This window comes from Thunnus maccoyii, chromosome 22, assembly GCF_910596095.1.
Source record: "Thunnus maccoyii chromosome 22, fThuMac1.1, whole genome shotgun sequence".
Classification (NCBI taxonomy): Eukaryota; Metazoa; Chordata; class Actinopteri; order Scombriformes; family Scombridae; genus Thunnus; species Thunnus maccoyii.
Window position 1 is genome coordinate 19,693,583 of NC_056554.1, and position 18,570 is coordinate 19,712,152.

At 37.9% G+C, this 18,570-nt stretch overlaps 1 protein-coding gene across 1 annotated transcript in view; it reads left to right on the forward strand.

Annotated features, from left to right (window-relative positions):
* Window positions 1-1,338: 1,338 nt before the first annotated feature.
* Window positions 1,339-18,570, forward strand: part of hdac8 (histone deacetylase 8) — a 33,860-nt gene continuing 16,628 nt past the window's right edge. Inside the window, exons 1-9 of the mRNA XM_042401121.1 lie at window positions 1,339-1,628; window positions 1,741-1,793; window positions 5,027-5,157; window positions 6,530-6,671; window positions 7,076-7,188; window positions 7,368-7,445; window positions 7,547-7,655; window positions 8,932-9,104; window positions 10,459-10,553. Of these exons, the coding sequence (XP_042257055.1) occupies window positions 1,515-1,628; window positions 1,741-1,793; window positions 5,027-5,157; window positions 6,530-6,671; window positions 7,076-7,188; window positions 7,368-7,445; window positions 7,547-7,655; window positions 8,932-9,104; window positions 10,459-10,553 (1,008 nt within the window). The 5' untranslated portion in view covers window positions 1,339-1,514. The remainder of the gene's footprint in view (window positions 1,629-1,740; window positions 1,794-5,026; window positions 5,158-6,529; window positions 6,672-7,075; window positions 7,189-7,367; window positions 7,446-7,546; window positions 7,656-8,931; window positions 9,105-10,458; window positions 10,554-18,570) is intronic.

The following is an 18,570-nucleotide window of genomic DNA, read 5'->3' on the forward strand; positions in this document are numbered from 1 at the left end:
ATAACTTGACAGTAGTTTAACCTACTGTATGAAGTTTGCACAGTATGGCAGAATCATCAGTTAAGGATGAAAGTAATACATCTAAATCGTACATTGTTAATACACAAATAGAAAATAGGGAAAGGCTTTTAAAATGGCATGAAACGAGCAGAAATACTTCAACAAATGCTGTTAAATACAACCAGGAAGCAAACTTAGGCAAAAAAAACATTGGAAATCATCCGGACACCATCATTTAAAGCGTATTTGCTGTTTTATCAGAACAACATCAAGTGTTGTGGTTAAGTATTCAAGGTAGGAAGTGACTGAAAACATTCTAATAGTATTTTATACTATTTCTATATTGTGTCTCTCTCTGTGGTGAGCAGAAAGTAAGATGTTTTCGGCGCCCTCTAGCGAAATCAGGTTGCCCCTAAAATCTAAAAGTAAAAATACTGTTGTCTAAAAATACTCCATTACAAGTAAAAGCCCTGAATTCAAAAGGTTACATAAGTACAGAAATCAGAAAAATGTACTTAAAGTATCAAAAGTAAAAGTACTCATTATGCAGGCTTGCTTCTTTTAGAGTGTTATATTATCATAGTATATTATATTGTTTGTTTATATCACTAATAAATACATTTAAGAGCTTTTTTATGCTGTAGTTCATCAATGTGGAGCCAATTTAGATACTTTTGGTAATACTACTACATTATAATATAAGTGTGTGATGTTTTATATAACAATAATAATAATAATAATAATGAGAAGACAAAGAAAGAGGAGGAGAAGAAGAATACCCTTAATTTATATAGTACATTTCACAGAAAGTGCATAACAAATAACAAAGAAAGAGAAGAAAAGAGCGGACAATTTAAACAACAGTTAGAATATTAAAGTAATATTTTACATAAAATCTTCATCTGAAAAGTAAGTAAAAAGTACAATATTTACAATATAAGTACAAAGTAGCATAAAATGGAAATACTCAAGTAAAGTACAAGTACCTTAAATTTATACTTAGGTACAGTACTTGAGTAAATGTATTTAGTTACATGTCATCACTGCCCTTGTTTAGGTGTTTCAGGAGTCCTTGTTCATCATGTGTGCTCTTGATAAAATCGAAAAGACTACAAGAAATCCCAGAATGCTTCCTGCGTCGAACGTGTCCCTCTTTTAAAAATGTCCGCGTGAGGAACGTTGCCTGACCGTTATATAGCTGCATTTTACCTTAACTGTTGTCAAAATCATCGATGTTCCCTCGTGTTAAACCAGATTAAATACAACAAAAGCAAGTTTTCAAAATATTTTTATCAAGTTTTCCTCTTAACTAAGCTGTAAAAAAACAAAACAAAAAAAAAAAACAGCCGTTGGTCGTTTAAAAAAAAGCCGTTGGCCGACTTCACCGGAGGGACTGTTGACGGTGTAACACCAGACTTGAGAAGAAGAAGGAGCCGATCATCTTTTCTCTTCAGTGTAAATTTGTTTTTTTAGCTACAGTCTCCGTTAAATCATCTACATTTTATCCAACGTAAATGAGTTGCAGAGGAGACAGTGATGATGACAGCTGCAGTAAACGGAAAGTCGCGTACGTTTTTAGCCCGGAGTACATCGACACCTGCGACTCTTTATCCAAAGTACCAAATCGGGTGAGTTGGATTGAATGAGGAGCATTTATTTACCGGCTTTGTTTGCTGTAACATACTTCATTGTTTAGACTACATTTCAATCAGTGGTTTTGTATTTTTACTACATTTCCAGGCGAGTATGGTCCACTCACTGATAGAGGCGTATGGACTGCTCAAACATATGAGGTAAGTTTAGTGTTTTTAAGCTAATGTTAGTTTCTTCCATTAAAGAATAGGCTCACAATTTTTCAAGTATGTTTTAAAACAACAGTCAGGCGCCCAAAGGAACACTGAAAGAGGTTTTCCTCGCTGTAATCATTCCTCCTGTTCATACTGGCTGTTAAAATATCCCCTTTAAATGTGCTTTCTATGTAAGTGATGGAGGCTAAAATCCACTTTTTGTGCAAAAATGCATTTAAAAGTTGATGTGAAGCTTATATGAGGCTTCAGCAGTCTGAGTTAGTCATATCAAGTGGATATCTGCCACATTTACAGTCTTTTTAGCATCATATTCCCTCTTTGTGTTTCCCTGTTGAGCTGCGGAAGTAGAGTAACAAAATGAGGGACTTTGGCACTAAAAAGACTGTAAAGTTGAAAGATATCCACTGAAGCTTCATATTAGCTTCAGATAAACTTTTAAATACATTTTTGCACAGAAGGAGGACTGGATTTTGTCCCCCATCATTTACATTCTAAGTGCATTATGAAGGGATCTTCTAATGGTCAGTATGAACAGGAGGAATGATTTCGGCAAGAAAAACCTATTTCAACGTTCATTCGTGCACTTGACTGTTGTTTTAGGACAGGCTTGAAAAACTGTGAACCTGTCCATTAAAATATATTTTATGGAACAGTAGTTTACCTTCTACTTTTTCAAAACAGAATGTATGTAGACATAAATCACTCTCAGTCACATATAACCACATACTGTACATGTATTCCACTGGACAAAGCTAAACTTAGCTTCTCTATATTGAACTGTACAGTATACAAGTTGTTGAGAAAACTATTCATTGTTATTTATCTAAATTTAAGACCTGAAAGGGTATTAATTACAGTTAAAGATTCCCTTTGAGTCTTGAATATGGTCTAAGGTGTCTTTTATATATAGTTTTTCTTGATGTGCTGGTTTTCTTCCATCAATAGTTTCTAGTGATAAATCCTCTTTTGGTTCACTTGTTTCAAAATCTTCCTGTCAGTAAATATGCTGTGAAAAGTCTTACATTGAACTTGCAGAAAGCTGTGATCACTCTGTGTACAGCTGTCTGTCTGTTGTATAGTTTGTTTTATTGAGGAAATGTATTATATCAGGATAAAAACCCTTGAGATGCATCATCCTTTTTTTTTTCAAGGGGGGGTCACAAACAAACACTCACAAAACAAATGGAAAACAGAACAATACAAAACACAATAATACATAACTCAACATTAAAAAGACAAACGAACAAATGATAAAAGAAACAAAAAAAGAACTAACAAAACCAAAGAAGAGTTACAACCTTAGGCTAGACACTCAATCAAAAGAAAAATGATCAATCTATGAAGTAACTGTCAGTAAGAGTATTACTAAAAACATAGGACATTTGTTTCAAGATAGAAAACACATTTTAAATAATCCAAATGATGACAGAAAGCAGATATTTACAGATAAATTATTCCAAGCAGAAGGAGCCCGAAACATCAAAGACTTTTATTTTTGCCAACTTCATGAGAGTAATTTGAAGTATAAGGAACAGAAAATTGTTTTAATCAATACAAATAGTGAAAACAGATAGTTAGTATATTGAATAGTGTCTTGAAATCTACAGTATTTTGTACATTGCACAGCATTTGTTATATCTAGTGTATTGTATAAGAACAATATAGAGGTTTTACTTTTTACTCTGCAGTGTTATATAGGCTTGTGTTTTGATATCCTGTCGGTTATTTTTTATATGTTCCTACTCTTCAGGTTTTTAAAGCCACTTAAGGACAAATAAAGTTAGTTTGAAGTGACTGAATTGGCTTTGAAGGAAGAATTTTATTTGTTATACATTTTTCTGCTTTTTCTGCCTTGATCCAAGTGTCATTTTTGTCTTGATTTAATTCAGTGATCAGGTAAAGCATTTGCTTTGGATATTGTTAAACAGACATTTGTGTTTATTTTCCATCCCTGATATTGCAACGCAGCATTTGGTTCGGATTATTTATTTTATATGAGCACAGCAGTTTGTGGTAGGTTGCTGTTTATTGCTGGCTTTGTGTGCACTTAGTTGTTTCTGATTTTTTTAAAAAAGAGGTGTCCCATTAACCAGCTGCAGATGTTACATTCACATATTTATTTGGCAGCACAGTGAAAAAACCAATGATGTTACTCTGCTACTGCCTATGCAGCCGTACTTGTGTAAGCAGCTTGTCTTGTACCATTACTGACAAATACACTGATAAAAGAGATCAGAGTAGCAGAGAGGAGCTACACTGAAAAGCTGAAAAACAGGTTTTCAGCTAATCCTGCATCAGCGTGGAGAAGCTCTGCAGGACGTCACCAACTACAGGAAACCCCCCTCCTACACTGCAGAGAACCTCCAACTAGCCAAAGACCTGAATGTGTTTTACTGCAAGTTTCACGCCCCTCACCTGTTCCAACTACCTCCTGGCTGCCCACCAGCACTGGCGGCTTGTGAAAAGGATGTGTGGCAGCTCTTTAACAGACAGATCAGGACAACACCAGGCCCAAACGGCAGGTCACCCACCTGTCTGAAAGTCCCGGTCCCCAAGAAAACCCTCCATCACCGATCTGAACAACTACAGCCCTGACGTCTGTAGTCATGAAGTCCTTGGAGAGGTCAGAGGATGATGCAGTTAACATGGGACTGCGCTCAAAAAGGCTCTGCAGAGGACATGTACTATGTCTGCGCCAGCTCAGGAAATACAACCTGCCTCAGGAGCTGCTGATCCACTTTTACACCGCAGTCGCTCAGTCTGTTCTCCGCACATCCATCACAGTCTGGTCTGGATCGGCTACCAAACAGAGACAGGAACAAACTACAATGGACAGTCTGCAGAAAAGATTATCGATGCATACCTGCACACCTCCAGGCGCCACAGAACACTGTGCACCAAAAACACCAGACACAGGAACACTTTCTTCCCCCTTAAATCACTGTGTGACACTATAATACCCACAAAACCTACAAATTATATTTATTTATTTTAGTCTAAAATACAAAAATGTGCATAATATTTATCTCAGCACTCTTTACTTCTTTGCACTATTTGTATCCCGTTTACAGTTAACAGAAACCATTTCACCTGTATAAAGTCATTCATTGTGTAAGTACATTATGAGCTACTAAACCGGAGTCAAATTCCTTATACGTGTAAACATACTTGGCCAAAAAAGATGATTCTGATTGTTTTCCCCCTTTTTTTTTCTCCAGCATGGTGAAACCTCGTGCTGCTACCATAGAGGAAATGGCCAAGTTCCACACAGACTCCTACCTGGAGCATCTTCACAAGATCAGCCAGGACGGAGACAACGACGACCCTCAGTCAGTCGACTACGGCCTGGGTGAGAAACGCCGGTAATAACTTCTTCCCCCTTCTGGCCAAAACAAGTTAATTCTACCTCTCTGTGATGCTATTTCATGTGCTTGAATATCCTATACTGGATCAAGTTTGCATGTTTTTTACTTTCAGTTTCACAATTGCGAGAACAAGCAAGTGGCTCATTCAGATTTTATTGTTTCTAAACCTTCTTATTTAACACAGAGGGATTTAAATGGACAATTAGGTAGGGAAGACTTTAGGAATCACATGCAGTACGTATTTATTGACACCAGGGGGAGCTATAACACCAAATACAAACGTTACACAGACTGAACAGTGTATCGTTAAGGTTTTTAATCCACTTAGATGTAATTTTACCCCTTTTTCTGAGGAGGCAGATTGCTTTCTCATTGCTCTGAGTTTAAAAATAATGTCAACACAATGACTTTGCCATCACATCATCAGTTTAGTTTGGCCAAGATAGCAACACAATCCAAACTTGACCCCATGAGGGAGGGATGCTGTTAGAAAGATCCCTCCATGGTTTGTTGTTTCTGGATGTCCAGTCGGCTCTTAGCTCAAACTTTCTCCATACTTTAAATTTTCTAACTTTAGACTCATCCACAAGTTCGCCCCCTTTTTCTTGTTTTTATTTCCTATCTGTCTCCCCTCGCCTTTCTTTCCCCCGCCCTCCTCCGCCCGTTTCGCTCTTCTTTATGTCCTCGACTCATCCCTCTGTCGCTTCCTCCTTTTGTCTTCTCCACACCTCTCTCTGTCTCTCTGGTCCATCCTTCCTTTCTTGTTGCAAAAGCAAAGTGCTCCACCTTTTTCCTGGATACAGACCTTTTTTTCTCTCTGTCACTTCTGTCCTTTGTCTCTTTAATTTATCTTTTGCCACATTCTATTGTTTGCCATCTATCACTCATTTCTGTCCACCCTTCCTTCTCTCTCATGTCGTGTCTTTTGTTTCAGCTCTCTGACTCTCCTTTTTTTTTTCCAGTTTTTTTGTTTCCCTTTTTCATTCTTCCATTTCTGCTTTTTCCATTTCATCCCTTTTATTGTATTTTCTGCTTATCTCTCCCCACAGCCCATCAGGGATTTAGTCCCTTTTTTTTGCAAGGGCATTGAGGTCAAAGAAGTGAAGCCAGCATGAAAAAATATCAAGTTTTCAGACTGTTGCAGTGCAGTTTTTTGGCAGTTGAACACTAAAATGTAGAAATAACCACTCACAGATACTACCATTGAGTGTATTTATTGGATTATTATACATCTCAGTGCTGAACTTTTCACTTTTTAGACAAAATAAGCTATTTTAAGGCAGCATTGTGGGCTTTGGCCTTTTTATAAGGTTTTTTTTTTTTTTTAAATGATTATTTTTCCATGTCTTCTTCCAGGTTATGACTGTCCGGTGGTGGAGGGGATATTCGACTACGCAGCAGCAGTAGGAGGCGCTACACTGACAGGAGCCCAGTGCTTGCTTGACAAGACGTGTGAAGTGGCCATCAACTGGGCAGGAGGGTGGCACCACGCCAAGAAGTAAGTCAACGTTTCACACAGATGAAAGCAGCATAGTCAAACACGTATAACAACTAAGTTCCTAGTGATGTTATCCATTCTGCTTTAATACTAATATTGTATTTTAATATATGAAAGTCGACAAGATGCTGGAATACAGTTTGAGTTTAGTTGTGATGAGCTGAAACACTCTCGTTGTACTTGTGTCGTCATACTTTTAAGTTAAATCATCACCAAGACCAGTTTATGCAACTATTACTTAATAAATGGAGGCTGTGGTGGATAAAGTTAGTCATTTTTAAGTTATCTGTAATCATGAGGAGCTACATAAACTCCTCAGGTAAGCTATCAGTTGCACCAAGTCACCTGATGAGGGCGCTGTTGGTAAAGAATCATTTTTATTTCTCTCTCTCTCTCCCCTCCAGGGACGAGGCGTCAGGTTTCTGTTACGTGAACGACGCTGTGTTGGGAATCCTCAAACTGAGGGAGAAATATGAGAGAGTCCTGTACGTGGACGTCGACCTGCATCACGGAGACGGTACACAAACAAACAATAAAAGTATCAAAATTGTAGTGAGTTCAGAGGGCAGTCTGGCTCGTAGACAGAGAATATTTGAAATAAGCTTCTGTTTTGATGAAGATATCTCTTAAACTAGTGTGAAATTTAGTGTTTGCTTTCTTCTGTAGTGATCCATTATGATCATTCTCTCCTTGCAGGTGTTGAAGACGCCTTCAGCTTCACCTCCAAAGTCATGACAGTCTCTCTCCATAAGTTTTCTCCTGGATTCTTCCCAGGTCCGTCCCTGCAGATGTTTAAGACAAAAAATGTTGTGATATGATAACATATATTACATATATTACGGTAGAGTTTAAGATAAGTGTGTGTGTGTGTATAGGTACGGGTGACCTGACAGACACTGGGCTGGGTAAAGGTCGCTGGTACGCCATCAACGTACCGCTGGAGGATGGAATCAAGGATGACAGATACTACCAAGTTTTTACCAGGTAAACACATACACACACACACAGAAGTATTAGGAAACCCCTGTACAACTCAGAGGCAAGTCTTTTAAAAAATTTTTTCCTCACCGATCCCTGAGGAGAAATCCAATTTTCCCTTCCCCTCTCCCGACCACATCCCCTCCGCAGAGGTCAAAGGTCAGGTTCAGCTACAGAGCAGCAGCCTTGGAGCTAGTGGAGTTTCAGCATCTTTCTCAAGGATTCTTCGACAGGGGGATTCCTTCAAACAATGGAGTCTTGAACTTTAACTTCTGTAGCTGAAGGATTTTTCTCCCAGACTGAAAAATGCACACGTGTTGCTTCAACAAGTGCAAATCACAACAGCTCGAAATCTCAGTGTCAGTGTCTGTCAGAAAACCCCCCAAAATACACACCGCAGGTTTATCAGGTTTTCTGAAATTAAGTTATAATCTATGATGATTTTCAAGTTGAATATGAGTTGACCTTTGCTGCCATCTTATTAGTCACTGAAGCCAGAAAATCTACATATGAGAAAAAGGATAATAAGCCTGTGTAGAGCATGAAAACAGTCAATCAATCATCTCAGCGGAGTGTAATTGGTTGAGACACCTGTCAATCAAGCACTTAAACCAATAACCTCCTGTTTCATACTAAATCTTTTTGATAAAACAAAAATTTCAACAACAACACAACAAACAACAGTTTTCCCAACTAGCAGCTATTACAGATTCATTTATTGATCCAAAATCAAACAATATCCCATAATTTACTTCTAGCTGGACTGATACAAGAAACACTTTTGACTTGTGACTTAAAGCTGTGATTGGTGGAACTCATAACAGACTAGTGTTCCGTCACTTGTGATTGGCTGAGCCGACTACAGCCAGTGTTCCGTGACTTCTGATTGGTGGAACTGACTATAGACCAGTCTATGTAGAACAGAAAGCACAGCTGGTCAGATTTTATAAAACATGATAGTGCAATTAGAGCTGAATTGACTAATTGGTGCAACTATTTAATAATCATTTAATTATTTTAGCAATTTAAAAGGCCAAACATCCGGATTTAATGTAAAGATTTGATGCTTTTATGTGTCATATATGATAGTAAATTAAATATCTTTTGATTCTGGGCGGCTGTTGGTCTCTGACAAAATTCTGATTCACTACTTCCAGACATGTTCTAGTCAGTTAATGATAAATAACTGATAGCAGCATAAGCGAACGTAAATGCAAAGCAAACATTCTGACGTCATCGGGGGGGGGGGATGACATGCTTCCTGCTCTCTCTGGTTTTGCAGTGTGATGCAGGAAGTACGGGCACAGTTCAACCCGGAGGCGGTGGTGATGCAGCTGGGTGCCGACACCATGGCGGGCGACCCCATGTGCTCCTTTAACATGACCCCGGTGGGGGTCGGCAAGTGTCTGCAGTATGTCCTGCAGTGGCAGCTACCTACGCTGCTGCTGGGAGGAGGTGTGTATGCTCTGTTTGTGTGTGTATGTGTGTGTGTTTATTATTCTGTGCTGATGCTGTGTGACTACATACGTGTATGTTCATGTGTTAGTGTGTGTGTGTGTGTGTGTGCTTTAAATACATCCAATGAGAGGTAGATAATGCAACATATGCTTTGTGTGTGTGTTTGCTTTAAATCTCAGTGATTCACTCACTTGTGCACAATTTCACACACACACACACACACAGATCCATCATCCACACACACTCACACACACTCACATCGTGCTCTGTTCCAGACCCCTCAGCCCTTGGCCAGATGATAGCTACTAATTATACGACACAATGAAGCCATTTTACTCAACTACAATCCCACCTCTCTTCCTTTCTCTCCCTCCCTCTCTGTCCTACATACTTTCTCTCCGTTATATCCCCCCCCCCCTTTTTTTTTTTTTATGTCATTCTCTTGATTCTACTCAAATCCATCCTCTTCACCCTTCACTTGATCTCTTTTCTATTAGTCTTTTTTTTTTTATGAGAGAACATGGGTAACTTTTCTGGCTTTATATTTTGTTTTCCTCCAGTTGGTTGTGATGAGTCATTGAGTTTTACTATGTCCACACCTTTTTTCATGTTTTCTCCCCTTGTTTACTGTCTGACTCTGTACTATCGACTGTCTAATAAACAAAAAAATACCAAAAAACTTTTTAAAAAAAAACACAGCTGAGCCCAATAAACTGTATTTATTTTTATTACATCAGACTTTGTGATCATAAAATTGTGATTTGATTGATTTACTGATTTGCTCGGTTAACAAGGCCATCAATCCAATCACTTTTTTTTTATACTTTTTCCGTTGACTGACAACGGAAATAGGAAAACAAAAAGTCAATAAGAGCAAATAAATTGTAACTTAGCTGTATTAAGTTATTAAGGAGAGCCGGAGAGGATAGAACGGAGGATTATCCAGCTGAGTTTGGCAGTGTAACCATGTTTTTTTTATTGTGTTTTTGGAGTTGTAATTATGGAAGATTGTCATGAAAAACAACTGAAAATGCGAGTGAGTTTTTAGACATACAGTAAACAGTGTTTTCAGATTCAGCCAGACTTGTTTGAACGTACTCTCAATCCCTTATTTCAGCTGTTTAACCTTTCTTTTCAGCTTACATCTGTGACTATCACTCATTAAATTGAAATAAAACATTATCAGATAGATTTAAAACTTTTTAGTGAAGGACTTCATAACATTCGGGGTAGTTGGCTTTGCTCAGACACACTTCAGCAGGTTTGGACTTCAGGAACCATTAACATCTTGACATATACGTAGGATGTAACCACAAAATAATGGACCGTGTCTCCCCTTCTCTCTCACCAGGAGGTTATAACCTGGCGAATACGGCTCGTTGCTGGACCTACCTGACGGCAGCAGTGCTGGGAAAGACTCTTTCCTCTGAGATACCAGACCACGAGGTATGACAACACACATATAGCCACAGTCACACACTTTTTACATATTCCCACATGAACACAAACGCGCTCATTCATTGTGCTGGCACACAGAATCACAGACACACACACATAAAAAACACAAACACACCCCCTTGTGTTCGCTGCCTGCTGAGTCACTCCATCTAATCAAAGATGGCTGCCTGCTTCTCAATAAAGGGGTTTGTCTCCAGGTGAGTTAGAGTGTGTGTGTGTGTGTGTGAGTGAGAGAGAGAGGTAGTAGTGTTGACAATTCCCTTCTGTCTGCCTCATTAACACAGGCTCAGGAATAAGCTGAATTTTTATACACCATACAGGAGTAATTAATTATCAAAGAAGAGAGAAAATTGGTTCCATATTGACTCCAACTCTAAAGAAGCAATCCTTGAGTCATTTATTACTCCACATTTTTCGGTGTCAAGTTAATTTTGTTGCTGTTACTAATCAGTGAAATAATTGGGTTTTTAGCGTTTGTTTGGAATTAACTTTCTGTTGCATGAGAGCGTTTCTGCTCTCAGCCACCCGAGTTCAAATCTGATCTTAAAGCTTTCATGAACTCGGCGTCGGTCGAGTCACCGCTTTGTTATATCAGTCAGAGTGTTAGTGTCGGACAGTATGGACTAAATTAATACTGATGTAATTATAATTAAAAATTGGCCAGCTTTTTTTGTGAGTTTTGGACTGTATATCACGGCCTTCTTAAGCTAATTGAACATGCTCAGGCGTCATCATGTCACCTAAAACTTTGGTCACATGATAACAGGTGGTCGTATATGATATATCATTATCACAGATTAAGTTTTCAAATCTAAATTGGTAAAAATTAGAAGGAATTTATCTATTCCACTAAATCAAATGACTTTTTAAAAGATACGTAAGCAGAGCAAAATCTTACAGTTTTTAAAAACTTGTATAATATTCTTTAGAGCTGTAACGATTAATCGATCAACAGAAAATTATTCTGATGATGGTTTAATTGTTTTCTCGTTCCAGCCTCTCGAATTTGAATATTTTCTGGTTCCTTAAGTCCTCTATGATAGTAAACTGATCATCTTTATGTTATGGACTGTTGGTCGGGACAAAATGAGAGATTTGAGGTTGCACTTTGGGAAGCAATGATCGACATTTTAATGACCAAACAACTAATTGATAAGTTGAGAAAATAATTGACAGATCGTTAGTTGCAGCCCTAATATTCTCGTGTTTAAGATCTCACATTATGGCAGTTTTTTGATAGAAAGAAACTTATCATCCATTTTGACATGAGAGCTGAGAACCTTGTTTCTCATTATGAGAACCAGGTTATACAGTTATATAGAGAGACGCAAGTTAATAATAAGTAATTATTGCCAAGTCCAAGATAAAGATTAACACAGACATTTATCTGTGGCACTGATTTGGTACTTATACATCCATTGTTTTATTATGAGACTAAGAAAAAACTCATTATTGTAGACATCATACTGTATAAACACCGTAAAATCACTCACCTGGCTGAGATAAGGCTGCACACAAGCTGCAGCACAACTTGATTAAAAGATCTGGATTAATCATCACATCTGAATTACTGTCACATGTCTACAGTGTAGTCTGGTTACTGTCAGCGTTTTGTGTATGAACTATGAAATCCAAATTTATGATACAACTAAATATCATCATCATGAAAGAGTCGCTCCATTTTCTTTCTACGGTTTTATGATGTAAGACGTTTCCTTTAGGTCACCACACACACACACACACACACACTTCTGGACATTAACCTGATTATCAAACACAACATGTAATCCTCCGGTTATTGTAAAAATCAGGTCACCGTGAACCATGTAAACACTTAACTGGAACATAATCTGGTTATTCCCAGTAATCAGATAAACATACCTATGTGGAGTTGTGAGAGATTTCAGATTTAACTTGGCGAGGAAAGAAAAAGTCCCCTCGTAATTTATGTTTGTAAAAGCAAAGACGTGTGACTACTCATGCTCATCTTCTCATTATACTAACTGATAAATCAAATAGACCCGACCGCTTTCCAAATAGAAATCAGTCGACCCATCTGCTTTTATACACACACACACACACACACACACACACACACACACACACACACACACACACACAATGAGTCTCTTTCTCCAGCAACTGATTTTTGGACCTTGTCTTGGTCAAATGTAATGAATAGCTGTGAGTGCCTGTGTGTGTGTGTGTGTGTGTGTGTGTGTGTGTGTGTGTGTGTGTGTGTGTGTGTGTGTGTGTGTTCTGACTGTGATGAAGGTACCTCTTGTTTCTCCTTGCCAGTGTCCTATGGCCCTAAGTAGCCTTTGACCTCATTAAGAAGCACTCACTGAAAACAAAGCAACTATCAGTGCGGGCAGCTGCCACTGATGATGAAGACGAGGAGACACACGCACGCACACACACACACACACACAGACACAGACACACACACAGACACAGACACACACACACACACGCGCTTTTTGTCCGACTTCAGAAATTAAAAATGCAAGAAAACATCTAACTGGCTTTTCCTGACTCCAATATTGGCTTCCAATTTAGTAAGTACTGTAATTTTATTTTAAAAGTATCTGCTTCTAAAGTGGGAGCACTATACAACTCCGTAGCCGTGTGTGTGTGTGTATGTGTGTGTGTATATGTGTGTAGGACTCTGTCTGTGCCCGTTGTGCTCGATAAGAGGGGCATTTATCCATGATGACCAAGCAAAGCTGAAGTTCCAGCGACAGAGGGAACAAAAACTACCTTTGTGCCCCTCTTAGTGTGTGTGTGTGTGTGTGTGTGTGTGTGTGTGTGTGTGTGTGTGTGTGTGTGTGTGTGTGTGTGTGTGTCCACCCCTCTGCTGTACTGTAGACAAAACCACAAGAATACACACATTTATTACAGACAGATAACGCCTGTTTTATAACATTATTGTATTTCAATGGTATGAAAAATCACCATTAAAATGGGTGGAACAGCTTGTAAATTATCAGTATAGGAAGTTGCACCAAGTTAAGTGTTTTCATTTATTGGAAAAGACTCAAGTAGAGCTGAAATAAATGTATTTTCATGACGCTGCTAATGTGTCCTCAACTGACGAATGTCTGTCAAAATGAGATAATAAACAGTCATCATCATCTTTCAACTATTGCTAGAGACTTAAAACAATCTTAGTTTGTTTTATCAGCTCAAATCTTGGTAATATCAATCCAAACAAATTTGTGTTGGTTTGATTTTGTTTGAAATATTTTCTTAAAAGTGTTTATTTATTACGAAATCAATCTTATCGGGGATTTTTTTTTTCAGAACTCAAGAGGGCGAATGTTCAGTTTTTGGCATGTACAAACCCTGGACTAACTGATTAAAAACACAAACATCAGTCAGAGTTGGCCAGTCACATCAACAATAGTGCTGTAACATTCACTGATTACCAGACAAAATATTACACTGCAGATAACCCACACAATGGCCCTGCTTCTGTCACACTTATTATACTCCAATATCTTATAAAAACACAAGTAAAAGTGTCTTTTGTAGTTCAAACCAGGAATCAAGCCGCCAGGTCAAAAGTCATTAACCCCCTCCATTGACTTGTATTGTCTGTTAGCGGTTAGCTTATCCTGATTGACCCCTCATTGTGTGATGGCGGCGGAGCAAAATCTGCGTGTGACTCGCAGGGCAACAATATGGGGCCTGCTAAGAATAGCCACAGAGGTCAAAGGTTAGTTAGTGACTTTGATTAGACTGGCATGGGGATTGTCCTTATAACCTACTTTGTGTTTTAAAGAAAATACCATTCGTCTAACTTTTCCAAGGACATTTATTTGTATGATTTTTTATGACTTTGACCCTGGAATCTTGGAAATTAAACTTTTTGTGTTGACTCTCTCAAATGTCCAAAACATTTTTGAGGAGATTGTCGTCCTACCTGAAGTGTAATTGTATGGTAAACAAGAGATCAGTTCGATACCGCGACACTACTTAGAATACTATTTGCATCTGAAACTTTTCTGTGAGTGAACCATGCAGTGGCATAACCTAACTTTTTCTGATGTTGTAAACCTTAATCTCTGGTGATTGTGAAAGCCTTAAAAATAATAACTATTTCTGACCATGACTGCTGTCTACAACATCTTAGACCATTGTTCATCAAGATTTTACAGAGACTAGAAGCTTTACTTGATTAACAGAAACCTCCTGTCAGCCAGATGGCCCATTTAAATATATTATGCCAACTTAAACAACAAACAAACATTTGTTTTACTTTTCTAACAGATTTAAAGGTCTAATTCCACATGCTAGATAAATACAAATAAACTTGATAATGTAATGAACTTTTCATAAATGTGTTCACCCAATGGCATCTGTTAATCAAGTGAAACATAAAAATGTAATATTTCAAATATCTCTGATCTTCAAGCTATCACTAGAACCTATCTACCCACTTTGCTCTTTTTAACTAGAGAAACTTACATAAATAGGAATTTAACTCTCATAAAGATTCAGAACATTAGCCACAGTTAGCATGCTAATAAGCTGATATGATAAACATTACATGCTGAATGTTGGCGTATTCGTATGTTAACTGGCCATTTGTTAATTAGCTCATTTATAAATGTAACATTCTAAATTTCAGCAAGTTGAAATGTGGACTGTACCCATGTTAACAAGCTAACATTGTAAAAATCATATTCTAAACATTAGCATGTTAAAATGCTAACTGTTCACATGTCAATGAGCTAAATGTTACATTCTAAATGTTAGCATGTTAAAATGTGAACCATACCCATGTTAACAAGCTAACTGATCACATGTTAACAAGCTAACTGATCACAGGTTAACAAGCTAACATTGTAAAAATCATATTTTAAACATTAGCATGTTAAAATGTGAACTGTACCCATGTTAACAAGCTAACTGGTCACATGTTAACAAGCCAACATTGTAAAAATCATATCCTAAACATTATCATGTTAAAATGCTAACTGTTCACATGTTAATGAGCTAATTGTTACATTCTAAATGTTAGCATGTTAAAATGTGAACCATACCCATTGTAACAAGCTAACTGATCACATGTTAACAAGCTAACATTGTAAAATTCATATTCTAAACATTAGCATGTTAAAATGATAACTATTCACATGTCAATGAACTAAATGTTACATTCTGAATGTTAACATGTTAAAATGTGAACCATACCCATTGTAACAAGCTAACTGGTCACATGTTAACAAGCCAACATTGTAAAATTCATATTCTAAACATTAGCATGTTAAAATGATAACTATTCACATGTCAATGAACTAAATGTTACATTCTGAATGTTAACATGTTAAAATGTGAACCATACCCATTGTAACAAGCTAACTGGTCACATGTTAACAAGCTAACTGATCACATGTTAACAAGCCAACATTGTAAAAATCATATCCTAAACATTAGCATGTTAAAATGCTAAGTCTTCACATGTTAATGAGCTAATCGTTACATTCTGAATGTTAGCATGTTAAAATGTGAACCATACCCATGTTAACAAGCTAACAGATCACATGTTAACAAGCTAACATTGTAAAAATCATATTCTAAACATTAGCATGTTAAAATGCTAACTGTTCACATGTCAATGAGCCAAATGTTACATTCTAAATGTTAGCATGTTAAAATGTGAACCATACCCATGTTAACAAGCTAACTGATCACATGTTAACAAGCTAACTGATCACATGCTTTCCCAGATTCTGATCATTTTTATTTTTGATGATTTGCAGAGATTCATCATTTTCCTTCCTTTTTTGCATCTTGTCATTGTCTACTTAGAATTGGTGAATATTTCTGTACTCTGCACTTCAATGGAAGGAACTGAAACCGGTGTAGATGATAGACAGTTGTTTTCCATGCAGCTGTGATGTTTATAGAGAAGTAATTGGTAAACAGTTTGAGCGGTCCATCTGCCCTTCTTCAATAATTCAACCTGCACCACCCCAAACCCCTCCTCTCCTCTAATTCTGTTTTCGGCTGTTTCCCAGCAGCTGAGTTCCTCCCAGCCGTGCTGCTCCGATTAAAAACAAACTACATATCCAAACTTCCTGCGGCTGCCCTGCTGCCTCAGCGGGCCAACACACACACCATGTACTCACAATGTTGCTGGTGTGAATCCAGCTCATATCCTTTGTCACACACTGTACCTTCCCCTCACTCTGTCGCTCCTCTCTTTCCTGTCTCCACTACGTGCCCTTAATGCACATATATGCTAAAAATACTCTCAAGCGGAAACTGGCACCTGGATTTGCTTGTTCGCATTTTAGCCGTTTAGCTGACGGTCACATCCAATGAGATGTCAGGGTTACACTTTGGATCTGCTTCCAAGTTGGGAAAATAACCTGGATTTGTTTGGCAAAGCTCAAAATTGTTGAAAGCTTAACCGAAATAGATCTTGTAAAGGATTTTAAAGGGGAAGGGGTGGTTTGGACACTGGATTTGGATTTGATTAGATGCTATTTACCTCCAAGAACAATCCATTTCAACATGCTAAAAGGCTTCAATTCTTAAAATATGCCTCTGTGAAGATGTGTGTCATTGTCTTTGTGGCGAAGAACAGCTTTGTAGGTAACCACAGCTCGCCAACGATAACATCCCCTCCATCATATCTCATCTACGGTTAAAAAAACAATGAAGAGCAGTGAAGGATATCTGCTAGCATCGATGCTAACTACAATTTAGCAAAAGCATTATTTAATTTCTTTATGATGGATGGAAAAAAAACCCACTTAAACCAGAGAAAGCAACTGTAAAGCCTCTACATTTATGACCCCAGAATGGCCATGTAAGAGAAGTTATTTTAGATTTTTGTTTACTTTTTAACATTTAAGCGTTTTCTTATTTATTGGACAACACATAGCAGAAAGGGACACGCTTTTGACATGTGACTGAGGCCAATTTTAAGGTTTCAAAAGGCCTGATAATGTCTACTTCTTTACATGTTGTGTATTTTCATTAGTTAGTTGCATAGCTACCACCAGATCTTCATGGTAATGAGATAATCTTGCCAACGCTTGTCGTAAACATGGAGCTAGTTTGGGACCTCCGTCACCTCTGAGGTTATACAAACGGTGGTGATTAAAGAACTGCTCGTTGATAGTTTGACTGATTGCATACTTCAGTGTCTGCTAGTGCAAACAATTATCTGCCTCGTTCAATAGCTGGCTTTAATTTGCAACAGAAGTTTAAAAAAAAAAACCCAATGTGTGTCTGTCACAGACTCGCACAGGAAGGGAGGACATTTCTGGTCCCAGATTGGCAGCAGGGAAGCGTCCCGCCTCTTTACTTCCTACTTCCTCTTTTCCTGTCTGCAGCCACTTCCTGTCCTGCCCCTCGCTGCCGTCAGCGATGTGTCGGCTCCCAGAGTCACAGGCTCAATCACCGGAAACGTCACCGGGGAAGAGTGTGTATGTGTTACGACGTAGGGAAATTTGTCTGTTTACAAAAAAAAATGACATACAAAAATGTGCAGTACAGAAGCTTTTTTTTTATTATTCATACATTACGCTGATTCACTTCCTTGTATTTCTTATTGAGCTTTGTGAATTGAATTTATACGGCTGTTGATAATATGATGGGGAAAGTGGTCGGTGGATGTTGGGATTCACCAGCTATAAGCTGAAAGAGTTAGTTTCCTGTCCTGTTTCCCTTTAGAAAGTCACGTCTCTGTTGCCGTCGTCTTTTAAACGTCTGTTTGTGTTTCAGGTTCAAGGGCAGACTTCATCCTAGAAGAATGCATCATTATTTTTTTGTTATCTTCATTTTTTATTATCCTATAAGGCGAGGTGTTTTCATAAACCCACTTGAACTTTTTTTTTTAAAACCAATTCAATCATTTCACTTCTTTCCTTTCTCTCCATTAACAGCTATAACAGAGTTCACCTACAGAAGAAAACGTTCATAGCAGACGGATTGAACCTAATTTTAACTTTTCTAGCAGCGTTTCACACAAATGCTTTCACAACAT